The sequence below is a fragment of the Gopherus flavomarginatus genome, chromosome 7 (genome assembly GCF_025201925.1).
Source record: "Gopherus flavomarginatus isolate rGopFla2 chromosome 7, rGopFla2.mat.asm, whole genome shotgun sequence".
Classification (NCBI taxonomy): Eukaryota; Metazoa; Chordata; order Testudines; family Testudinidae; genus Gopherus; species Gopherus flavomarginatus.
In genome coordinates this window covers 94852407-94865440 of record NC_066623.1, presented here as the reverse complement: position 1 = coordinate 94865440, position 13034 = coordinate 94852407, and the positions used below count along the sequence as shown (strand labels likewise).

Here is a 13034-nt window from a genome sequence, read left to right as displayed (position 1 = left end):
CCATACCCACAGAGTAAAGATCTGTTGAGGAGCTGAATCAGAAGGTAAATAATGCAGCCAAATTAAAAACCCACCAGAATTAGGTAGAAGATTGGCAGAACACATCAGGAACACAGCAACAGCAGAGTATTAGGATGGGCAGATGAGCAGAATAGAAGTGGAGGTACTAGTGAGCCAACAAAGGAGGAATTTTATCAGTAGGGTTAACAGAACCAGACAGCCTCCAATAGCAAAAGTAGATTAGGAAAATTATTGTGGTTTTTTCCAAACACAAATCCTTCCTTTACTGATAACTGCAGTATGCAGCTCCCCCCACTAATATTTCCCTCTATTCCATCCCAGGTGTGCTGCTTAATGCTCATCTGGTTTTTAAAGACTTAAGCGATGCTACACCATCTTGAGTTACTCTATCATCAGATAATCATCGCGTTGTATGATATGGAGTTCACTGCGTGTCTTGCTAGAGTCGCTGTTGGTTGCATTTTCCTGACTGCAAAATAAAGGTTTGCACATATACCCTTACCCATCTATCCACATTTATACCTACTTTAATTACAATTGTAAAATCAAGCCCATTGGGACAAAGTGCATGCTGTTATCTTTCTGCCAATCTGAAGTAACATCATTGAAGCCAATGGAGTTACTCCCAAATTACTACAGTGCAACCTGACATCTGAATCCAATCCAATATGTCCAAAGACACTGGCGTGGTAAATGATAATATAATTTCCAGATCATGGAGCCAAGTGACTATGATTTTTTTGCCAGTTGGTCTCTCTCCTCTTGTTAATACAGCAGTTTACTCAAAAAATTCTTTTCATCTAGTGGAAGAGGCAAAAAATTTATTTTCCAATATCAGACAGAGCTTGGGGTCTAGGGACCAGGATCTAAGGGCCCTTGGGGATCTAAGGGCCAGGATTTGGACAGAAATACACTGCAGAGTATGAGGCTCTTGTGCCATACTGTATATGAGAATTTTTCAATAACAGAAACGATACAAAGAAAAGGAAGGCAGGCTTTTGTCTTCATTTGTTCACTTTTCTAACAAAAGTGAATATTTTATTCAGTGTATGTTTGGAGGGGAAAAAAGAAGACTGAAGAACATGCCATTAAGAATAATCCTACACTAGCCTGGGGTGGGAAAGATGATCAGAAGGCTTTGCTATCTTTAATTTCTACGATTCTATTATTAAAAACCTTACAGATTTAATTTGCAAACTAATTTAATACACATTTAATGTATTATTTTCACATAAAAATAAGAAACTGGTCTTGATCATAGTGGTATTCAATCTCTAAGAGCTGAAGAGCCATTATGTCATTAAATGACTGCAGAAATCTACAAACCAATTACGGAAATGAAGACCTGACATTCCACTGTGTTGACTATGCATCTGAAACTCCATGCAGGGCTAGATTATAAACCAGGCTACCCAGCTAGATACTAATGCCTAGAGAAGTAATCCATGCGGCCACGTGTAGTAATCCTCTCTAGGCAAGCATTGCACACTCAAACAAATTGTGATGTTCTGCTTCCAGCTGCAGGCATCTCTGAGGCCAATATGAGGGCACAGTATGCAAATATAGGCAAAGAAATGTCCTGCCCAGATTGTGATGCAGCTCTGAGTAGTAGGGGATGTGCAGGTCTGAGCATTCCCTACACAACTAGCCTAGCTGATGAACCTTATCCAGCAGGCAGCCTTTTAAGCTGTCTAAAGAGCAGACAATGTTGGACATCTTTTTGCTATTAGCTATACCCATGCCTGGTTCAGTTCAGCATCTGATACTGCTGACAGAACTGATGTTGTCAGCTAGCATGAGGTGGAATGGTGATGCCCTTGCAACGGGCAGTATGACCCAACTGGAACAACACCAGTGGGATTATGTTACAAATCATCTCAGGATGCTGTTGTGGGCGGCTATTCAGCAATGTTCTGAGAACGTAAAAACACAGTTTGAAACTCTGCACTATTTCACAGGAATGTGACTAGCCATTCCCACATTTCTTGTAGGGAATGTGCTATGAAAGGTCAGTGCGAAGACTACTCTGCTCTCTGGCTGGAACCATGGGTACACTGACCTACACAGTGCAATGACAGACATGTATTCTAATTTCACAATCTAGCCCTCCCATTACTGCTAGCAGGCAGGGTGTGCAATCCCTATGTAAACCCTCCCGGTTGCTGAGACAGTTAGTGAGAAAGCCTCTTTTTATGACAGGGAAAAAGGGTGGTTCTTCTAGCTGCTGGTGTGTGGGGCATGCTTTTGTAACATGCTTGTACAGTGTGCCTGGTCCACAGAAGATTACTACCATCAGCTAGTGCAGTTATTCTTTTACATTCAGTGCTAGAGGTCTGTGCTTTCTGGTTGTAAAATATCTAAGGTTAAATCCACGGAGGGTTGTTGGAAAATGCTGTCCAAGCATGTGGCTTTAAATCCTGTGGACCTCAAGAGAAGTTTCCCCAGAAAGGTGGAATATGTAACATGTTTTCACAGTATGTGTTGTGTCCCTAGCTAGTGGTTAGTTCACGGAGAGACTAACAATCTATTACTGCTACCAGGTTACTGCTTTAGCTCAAGAGGCACCGAGATGTGTGCTATGTTCAAACCCGACTGTCAACCCATGCTAGTCACATGGGTTGTCACACTATCTCCCATGTATCTAGCAGTTTAGGGAATATTCTTGAACTCTCTGCTTTCCTCACTTCATGGACCTTATGCAATGAACAGAACACAGATTAGGCCCATACAGTCAACAAGAGCCTGATAGAAGGCACCTCGCAACTGCAAAGTACTTTTTACTCTTTGAGAGGTAATTAGGTGATTATGGGCCAGATTCTCAGCTCTGGATAAGTCATGGCACAAAGAGAATTTAAAGCTGCTATAAAAGGGCAGCTGGAGATTCCTCTCTGTAGTGGACTCCTTCAGTGGTGTAAAGCTTGCACAGCTCTCCCCTGCTGTGTATGAGGAATTCAGGAGCTGAGAGAAGACAAAATGGAGGTGTAAAAGGTGGGCTTAGAGGATTTTGTACTCTGATGCCCTTGGGCTGCTGGAAAAATCCCTTATGCTATAGCTAGCATGACCCCCATGGTAGCCCTAGGACTCAGCTCACACTCAGAACAACTGAGAATTAAGTGCTTAGTATTTCAGTCCTCTCTATCCAACTGTAATTTTACATTTAAAATTCAATGTGAATGAAATATACACAGCAGTCTGATCACTACAGGGTGCTTCTGCTTTTCTAATGTAAGTGAGTTTTATCTTGAAATGCTCCTGAATATAAGTCATTCTTCTGCCTAGTCAGACTGAATAAGTGTTTGTGGTATGGAACAGATGTTGGGAGTATTTCTGCATTTAGTTCAACTGGCTAGTGGACAAGTTACATACTGAGACAGACAAAAATGTATAACAATTAGCTGACTTCTACAAATTTTGCATATGCACAAGCTGTTTCGTCTTATACCTGAATCTTGGTTTTGCCATTTCTTCAAAAAATAATTGTTATCGAAGGCATAACATACTCAGCATGGGCTCTATGCAGACTCAAGAAGCCTATAGCAGATTTAATTGTAAGCAGGGTCTGAAGATTCCCTTTCCCCTTTAATAAAAGTTTTATTTTGTTATACAGGCCATGTCTACACTACAAAGTTAAGTCAACTTCATGTAAATCAGCATCGAGTCTCCGGTTTAAGCAAGTCGATCTTGCATGTCCACACTACGCTCATTGTGTTGGCCGAGTGCATCCTCACCAGCAGGACTTGCATTGACACATGGAGCACTGCACTGTGGGTAGCTATCCCATAGTGCACATAGCTGAGTAGAATTTTGGGTTGGGCTTGCAATGCCTTATGAGACCAAAACATTGACATGGGTGGTTATGGGAACATGGTGTTAGCCTCCCATGATGTACTTGTGTCCCTCCCCCCCTGAAATCAACAGCAAACAAACCAAGCCTTTCTTGCAAGCCTGGATCACCCACACGGACACCATAGCACGATAAGCCTGGACCCTGCCTAGCTGTACACTGTTGTTGTGAGCATTACAAACACCTCGTGCCTTATCCTGAGGTATTTACATAGCCAACACAGGAGTCACCACATGGAACAATGTGATGCCACTCAAGCACCCCTGCTGGAAGACACAGAGCAGAGCAATTCACAATTGTTGGCAACAGTCATGCATCACTTTGACATTGTTGAGCTCTGTTTCTGGGCCCAGGAAACAAGCACTGACTGGTGGGACTGCATTGTTATGCAGCTATGGATGACGAGCAATGGCTGCAGAACTTTCGAATGCATAAGGCCACTTTCCAGGAACTGTGTAAAGAGCTTTCCCTAGCCCTGAAGCACAGCAATACTAAAATGAGAGCTGCTTTGACAGTGGATAGCTCTGTGGAAGCTTGCAATGCCAGACTGCTACCGGTCAGTGGGGCATCAGTTTGGAGTGGGTAAATCTACTGTGGGATCTGTTGTGATCCAAGTTTGCAGGGTCATTAACAGACTTCTTCTAAGAAGGGTAGTGACTCTGGGCAACGTGAGGACATAGTGGATGTTTTTGCTGAGATAGGGTTCCCTAACTGTGGTTGGGCGATAGACGGAACACATATCCCTATCTTGGCACCAGACCACTTTGCCAAAGAGTACATAAGCCCAAAGTCAATGGTGTTGCAAGCTCTGATGGCTCACAGGGACCGTTTCACTGACATCAACATGGGATGATTGGGAAAGGTGCAATGACATAGGCATCTTTCTGAAGAATCCTTTGTTCCTAAAGTTGCAAGTTCTTGGCTGTCAGGGAGAATGGATCCTCTGCTTGCCTGACTCACATTTTCCTCCTTCTCCTCATCAACAATGTCCTCCTTGTTGTTGCCTGAGGTTCCCCGGGGCTCCTGGGAGGTATCCACGGAGCATTCTGGAGTAGTGGTAGGGTTGCTGCTCAGAATTGGATGCAGCTCCTCATAAAAGTAGCATTTCTGTGGGGCAGAACCAGACAAATGTTTGCCTCCCTTGTCTTCTGGTATGCTTGTCTTCTGATGTAGCCATCTATGCCCCATGCAGTCTTGGAATACATATCAGCATTTCTTCTGCAGGATTGGAGCTCTGCTTGCACAAACTTTTCTCACCACACAGCAGTAAGATCCACCACCTCCTGTGTATTCCATGCTGGACCGTGTTTGTGGCCTTGAGTCTCCATGATCAGCTGTGCTGGTGAGCTCTCCACGCTGATCAAACAGGAAATGAAAATTCAAAAGTTTCCAGGGCTTTAACAGGGGATGGGCTGTTTCCTGTGTATCTGACTGACATGCAATAGATTTGAAGTGCTCTCCAGAGAGGTCACAGTGGAGTACTGTGGGACACCTCCTGGAGGCCAATTCATTAAAATTACACAATGCAATGTCTACATTATCCCCATGTCGACCTGTGGATGTCAAAGCAAGTGCTATGCCTCTCACAGAGGTGGAGTACAGAAGTCAACTTTATAGGGCACTTAGGTAGGCAGAAAGGACTCGGTAGTGTAGATGCAAACATTATTAGATCGACTTAACGTGGCTTATGTTTGTAGATTAGACCAAGCCTTAGTTCTTACAAGGGGGAAGTATTGCCTCTTAGAGGCGCCTAGGGATGTTGATTAGTTTTCTGAGATCACTGAGTGGGGGCTCCAGCCACTTCTGTTTGTACTGTTAAGAGAAATCCCTAGATATTGAACCAGCCCTTGTTGTTGCTGTCTCCATGTGGCAGAAGGGTTACATTCTGGGGTGCTCCTCCAGGAATCTGGGTGAGTGCTCCTCACAAGCACATCTTAAGAAAACCACTGATTTCAGAAAACACAATCACGATTATGGATGTAACCATAAGAAAACATCCACCCCAGAGCATGTTGAACAGTGTCCTTTGCCTCAGTTTCTGACTAGCAAATGTCCCCTTAACACAACACTCTCCTTTTCTGCAGCACCCCACTCATGGTTGTTTGTCCTGGGTTAGCAAAGCCCCAGAGTTCATTGGTGTGTTCACATGGACTCACTTTGCACCCCAAAAAGGGAGGGGCACAATGAACAATGCCTCCACTGCTGCTGCTGCATCTGCTACTGGAAATTATCGAACACTTCGAGGAGAGGAAAGTGATCAGGAACAGTCAGCATATATTCACCAAGGGCAAGTCATGCCTGACTAACTTAAATGACTTCTATGATGAGATAACTGGCTCTGTGGATGAGGGGAAAGCAGTGGATGTGTTATTCCTTGACTTTAGCAAAGCTTTTGATATGGTCTCCCACAGTATTCTTGCCAGCAAGTTAAATAAATATGGGCTGGATAAATGGACTGTAAGGTAGATAAAAAGCTGGCTAGATCATCAGGCTCAACAGATAGTGATCAATAGCTCCATGTCTAGTTCGCAGCCGGTATCAAACGGAGTGTCCCAAGGGTTGGGCCTGGGGCTGGTTTTGTTCAATATCTTCATTAATGATCTGGAGGATGGCGTGGACTGCCCCCTCAGCAAGTTTGCAGATGAACTAAACTGGGAGGAGTGATAGATATGCTGGAGGGTAGGGATAGGATACAGAGGGACCTAGACAAATTAGAGGATTGGACCAAAAGAAATCTGATGAGGTTCAACAAGGACAAGTGCAGAGTCCTGCACATAGAGCAGAAGAATCTCATGCACTGCTACAGACTAGGACTGAGTGGCTAGGCAGCAGTTCTGCAGAAAAGGACCTAGGGAACACGGTGGACAAGAAGCTGGATATTAGTCGACAGCGTGCCCTTGTTGCCAAGAAGGCTAATGGAATATTGGGCTGTATAAGTAAGGGCACTGCCAGCAGATCGAGGGATGTGATCATTCCCCTCTATTTGGCATTGGTGAGGCCTCATCTAGAGTACTGTGTCCAGTTTGGACCCCATACTACAAGAAGGATGTGGAAAAATTGGAAAGAGTCCACCAGAGGGCAAAAAAAATGATTAGGGGGCTGGAGCACATGACTTACGAGGAGAAGGCTGAGGGAACTGGGATTGTTTAGTCTGCAGATGAGAAGAACGAGGGGGGATTTAATAGCTGTTTTCAACTACCTGAAAGGGGGTTCCAAAGACGATGGATCTAGACTGTTCTCGGTGGCAGATGACAGAACAAGGAGTAATGGTCTCAAGCTGCAGTGGGGGAGGTTTAGATTGGATATTAGGAAAAACTTTTTCACTAAGAGGGTGCTGAAGCACTGGAATGGGTTACTGAGGGAGGTGGTGGAATCTCCTTCCTTAGAGGTTTTTAAGGTCAGGCTTGACAAAGCTCTGGCTGGGATGATTTAGTTGGGGATTGGTCCTACTTTGAGCAGGGGGTTGGACTAGATGACCTCCTGAGGTCCCTTCCAAGCCTGATATTCTATGATTCACTGCTGCTGCTATCTCTGCTGCCCCTTGCTGCCGCTGCTTGCCACTGCTGCTGCCACTGGCGGTTCGCTGCAACCTCTGCTGCTTTCTGTGCCACCACTCAGCTGTGCCACTGTCATTACCACTGCTGCTACTTCACTGACCTTGCGTTCTGAGGTTCCAGAACTTAGCACAGCTGTTAGTGATTTCTGCTCTTAGTTATTAGAACCTCTCTGCTGTTGTCTCAGTCTTTCATTGAAACATTGACGCCGTACCAGGTCTAAGGTTTAACCTCTGGACCTGCTCCTCACTGATTTCAGCTCCACTAATCACTGAAAAGAAAAAAGGAGACTTTACTGAGTCCACTGAGTCATGTCTTTAAACACTGGAAAGGGGAGGATCAAATACCGTCTAGGATTCTTTAGGCACATTCCAGAGCATCAGGTAGGAACAGCTGTCCCCATCCTCTGTCATTTTCACTGTGATTTGGTCTCCCATCCTGCTGCTTATCACGTGAGGTTCAGTAGGGTGACCCCCTCAATCAGAGCATGCTAAGTACAGTTCAGCTGCCCTTTAGTCATACAATCAGGATAACAACATGTCATTACCCCGTATTCAATATCAAAGTGAATTGTAACACATCGGCCAAAATTGATCACTTTAGCAATGCAGTTGTCTGCTGAACACCTTGGCAGACTAAGTGTGTCCATGCAAATACAGTCTGCTCCTGAAGTCTTTTCCCCCGGTTCATTACTAGATGTCAGGGACAAGCTCTTCAGACCCCACTTACATAAGCAAACACTGTCGAAAGAAGAGGGACAAGGTCCAACTGGCATGCCAACTGCTGAAGCTAACATTCTGTAACTGCAAGATATCTTTGTACCACGGGGTCTTTCCATCACATTAAAAAGTAAAAACAAAATAAATCAAAACACACACTCACACTTCACTGGAAGCATATGTAAAAAAACTGACAAAACGTCATTAGCAAAATTAAACTACAGAGTCCCTTCTCAAACTAGCAATATACCCTCCCAAACAAAAACTCTGTACACAAACAGCCCACAGACTCAGACAAAAAAATGAGTGAATAGATTAGTCGCACACTGGGTCCTGTACATCAGCAGTCCTGGGCTTGAATTAGGGCTGTCAATTTGGGTTGGATTTATTCCTGGAAGTTTCATCACATGACATAATCTTTAATTAAAGATTAATCTTTAATTCTTTGGATAGCTCAGCAGGGAGAGAGTTCCAGACTGAAGAATACCCTCCCTCAACCTGGGGAGCCAGACGCTTCCCTCATACCCCGTCCTCATCTTCTCCAGTACAACAATAGCAGGAGGAATAGCAAAAAGGTTCCCCTGCCCTTTCCATTTCTTCATCCTATAGAATCACAAGAGGCCAGGTAGCTCTGAAGATCACCTTCTTTCCCCTCTAACCCAGAAAGGGGGTCAGACAATAGGAGAAGAATGGAGAAATAATAGGATGCTAGGAGAGGAAGACATGGGGAGTCCTGAAGTAAGGGAGACGGATGTGGCTGAGTGGTTCAGAGGGAAAGGGGGAGACAGATAGGGACCGGGCCACAGGAGATGGAGAGATTCTGATTCCTGTGAGGAGAATTGAAAAACTGTCTTAGAACCAGGGAAGACAGGCTCACAATGTAATTTGCACTCAGGGGTTCAAAGACTCTTTTACTGGAAGGTCCCCAAAATCCTATTATCTAGCTGTGGAAGGTGGCTAAGAATGAATTTTCTGTCTCTCTCTTTCAAGTCCTATGTTCAAGATTTGCCTTTAGTATATGTGCCTTTGGTGATGTCAGAGGGTTGCTTTGAAGTAAAAGGCTGTTTGGAGGCATGGCAGGGGCATGCCTAGTAGACCTGCAGGTCAAAATCCTCTGCAGGAGGCACACAGCTACTGTGGATGGAACTGCAGTGTGAAGGCTGAAACAGCAGCCGTGAAGTGACTCTAGTGATGCTCCGTAGCTTGGGTCAATTTAACTGCCAAACTTCTACAGAGACCACTTGTATAAAGCTGAGCACAGAGGTCAGGATCTAGCTCTAAAATCTTTGCTCCTGGTTATGTAAATATCCCAAGTGAAGTTTGAAACATACTGCAGGTTCCCAGCGCTTACATTAATTTTCTTCTAAATTACTTGAAACCGGAGAAAATCAATTTGGCTGCTTTCTGGAAAAATTAAGACAGATACTTGTTTGTTCAAAATGTTTTATTTCATTTTTCTCTAGCAAAAAAAAGGTTCATACAGAAATATAAATTGCCATTTATATTTTTATACATTAGTATTTAAAAGTAGCCTAAGTGTAAAGTAATATTTGAAATATTCATTATTAACTGAAGTATATATGTGACTAAGAATTAGACTGGTGAAGCTATTAGGGCTCTTGGTATAAGGAATGATGTACTTAATAAGGCCATCAAGTTGCAAAGTCAAACTAGAGGCAGTTGTGCCACTGTGCTCCATGACAGAATAACAGTTTACAGGGATTAAAGTATTTATTATTGAGCACCTCGCTAAAACAACTCTTTCAGCCTCGCCAGTTCCCTCTTCTGCACCTCAGCTCCCTCCTTCCCTCTACCTGCAAAATTCTACCTTTACCTCAGCGGCTCTTGAAGAGGAGGTGGAAGAAAGAGGAGAGCTGTGAGGAATCAAAGTTTATTTGGCAAAAATGCCACCCTGAAGCTGCTGGCGAGGATGGCTGAGGGGGCACCACAAAAATGCTGCCAGGTATTATTAACAAGGAGAAAGTGTGAATGTGACTAACAGTGACTGCTGCATAGGCATGAGTGGTCATGGGGCTGGAGATGCCTCTTAACCAGCAGAAAATGTCCCCTTGGGTATATGGGATGTAGGGCAGTGCACCTACTAAGTATATACTTTGGTGCTCACTTAACTCTGTAAAACATTCTGGGACACAGGTTGCATGAAAGTCACTCCACAAAATAAAGGCCCCACTCTACAAACCTTTATTGACGTGAAGCCAATTAGACTACTGTAATGATAAAGGACTAATATTGTAAGGATTTGCAGTTGTACTGTAATATATTATATTATAACAAAACATTGAAGAATAACAATGCTGTACACTTACATGTTGTATAAAACTATTATAGTTATCCATAAAACTAACACTAATTTTAGATTTTTAAAACAATTATTTTTACTTTCCAAAATTTGGGGTGCATTCAGCAAAATGTTCATGGAAACAAGGGACACAGGAAAATCAAAGTACAGACTGAGTGTTAGCTTCCTGAAGCAGTTCTGCTCATATTATAGTTTTACCAATGTAAACCTGATCGGCAATGTTTCTATGTATTTCACCCCTGGACCTCTCCAAGCCAGAGAGATTGCCAATTGTGGTCAATTGTGCCAAACCCTCTGGTGATTTAGGAACATGTAAAAAAAGCTACTAAGGTGCTGATTCTGCTTCCCTTACTCTCTGAGATCATTGTAAGTACTAATCCATGTGATTAAGTGAGGCAGAATCTTGCCTGTAATGATAAGAATAAAACAATCAACTAAGCCTCTACGAGTAAAAGGCAACTGCATTGATCTACTACATCCCAGCACATAGTGGCCTGCAGCCATACCATTTCATAAAGTAAACAAGGTCAGGCTTGGTCAGTGTTCTGATAGGATATCTCCAAGGAAAACCCAAGTAATGCATTTAGTAGTGCAAGCAATTCTGCCAGCCATACTCCTCTCTCTGAATCGTTACAGAACTAATTTCATAGCATGGTGCTAAAAGCACTGCGCTTAGAGACACCAACTTTTGAAGGAGGCACAAACCAAAGTCCTTGCAACTTGTAATTATTTAAGATCCCAAGGCAATTTTCAAGAGAAGAGATGTGTTAATCCTAGTGATCTGGCCAAATTACAATCTGAGTAATTGCATTTAGCCTACCTAAAATTTCCCTTGTAGTTTCACCCTTAAGAATTTATTCTCATTTCCTCCCCTTAAAGTTATGTAGTTTTACTAGCATATAATTAGTGTAATATTTCAAATCAAAAAAGTAGTGTAACTGCTCTAAGCTGACAGGAGAGAGCTCTCCTGTTGGCTTAATTACTCCAGCCCCTACAAGTAGTAGTAGATATGTCGGCAGGAAAAACTCTCCCTCTGACATAGTGCTGTCCACACTGGCACTTAAATCAGCATAAGTTATGTTGCTCAAGGGGGTGGCTAAGTCACATTCCTGAGCAACATAACTTATGTTGACTTAAACTGTAGAGTAGCAAATCATTGACAAAAAAGCCCATGTATGGACAGACTTGATAGCCTATAAAGTAATCTAACAGCCAATCTTAATGCAATTCCACTGATATCAGACATCTCTACTAAGATGTTAATGAAATAATTGCATTCTAGCAGAGCTTCTCATGTATTTGTACTGGGGTTATATCATAGTAAGACCTGCTATTTAATATACTTCCACTGAGATAGACCAGCCTAAATGATCTCTTCTTCCTACATAACTGTACAATGCACAAAATTAAACTACAGAACACTGTGGCAAAAGAACTCTGAGAAAAGAATATAGCCTTCAATGTACAAATACAGGGATTCCAGTCCCATTAGTAATAATGAGAATTACACAGTTCAGTCTCCAATGTGAAAAAATATCACCACCCAAGAGTCTGACTTATGTCCACAAAAGCAAGAAATGTGAAATGTCAACCATTACCATCCTCCATTTGCAGAAGGATTGGAGGACACAGACATTTCAGCCTTTATTCCACGTCTCCCTTTTGTGGAACTAACTCCGACCGTGAGTGTCCAGGATGTTTCGCTACTTTAATAGAAAAGGGCTATTATTTCAGCAGCTTGTTGCCACTATACTACAGTGGGCTGTTTTCTTCTCAGCTCTTTTTTCCTCTCCACTGGATTTAGTGATTAAAAAGTAACAGGACTTACAGTTTACTGTGACTTTTACTTTTTTCACATCTGGGACTGAGGCATCATTTTCTGCACTGCATTCATATTCCCCAGCCTGGTCTCTTGTAATTCCATAGATGTCCAGATATTGTCCATTTTCAAATGGTTTTGCTGAAATGAAAAAGAGAGCGAGAGAGAATAAATTCGAGAAAGTTTAACTGGAGGTGCATGAAGCATCTTTCAGGTATAACAACGAACTCATGATTTTCTTCTGGATATTGCTGACAAAATTATTCCAATAAAACTGGGCAATTATTATAGCCTTTGTTCTACTATGTACAGAAAACAATTCTAAGGAAAGAGAAAGTTTAACAAGTGATACTTTAACAACTACTTCCCAGGAAAGGTTATATACATGTTCTTTATAATTGATTAGAGTTCCCTAATCTCAACATACATCAGATAAACTCAGCTGCAAAATGGGCATAGATCTAAAAACCTTCTAGCAGTGTAGATGAAATTCACCAATATGGTTCTGTATATATTGACTTTTACAAAGTGTTTCCATGTTTCTTGTAAGCACTTTGAGATCCTTAGAAGGAAAGTTCATTTTTCTGTCTTTTGAGCAGTTCTCAATAGACTAAAGAACAAATAAAATACCTTTAAATTCTGCACAAAGTTATAAACTTTCACAACAGAACATAAAATAAGTTGAAAATATTAACTAAACCTTACTAAAATGCACAACAGTGGTTCTAATAAATCACATGCTGGAATATACATGCTT

The 13034-nt window shown here is 42.5% G+C and overlaps 1 protein-coding gene across 4 annotated transcripts in view; it reads right to left on the bottom strand.

Annotated features, from left to right (window-relative positions):
- NEGR1 (neuronal growth regulator 1) overlaps nucleotides 1–13034 on the bottom strand; it is a 740339-nt gene that overhangs the window by 309926 nt on the left and 417379 nt on the right. For all 4 annotated transcript variants that reach the window (XR_007775344.1, XM_050961067.1, XM_050961069.1 and 1 more), the window contains exon 4: nucleotides 12287–12418. Coding sequence is in view for 3 of the 4 variants with exons in the window: in XM_050961067.1 (XP_050817024.1) it covers nucleotides 12287–12418 (132 nt within the window). In the remaining variant the exon portion in view is untranslated. The remainder of the gene's footprint in view (nucleotides 1–12286; nucleotides 12419–13034) is intronic.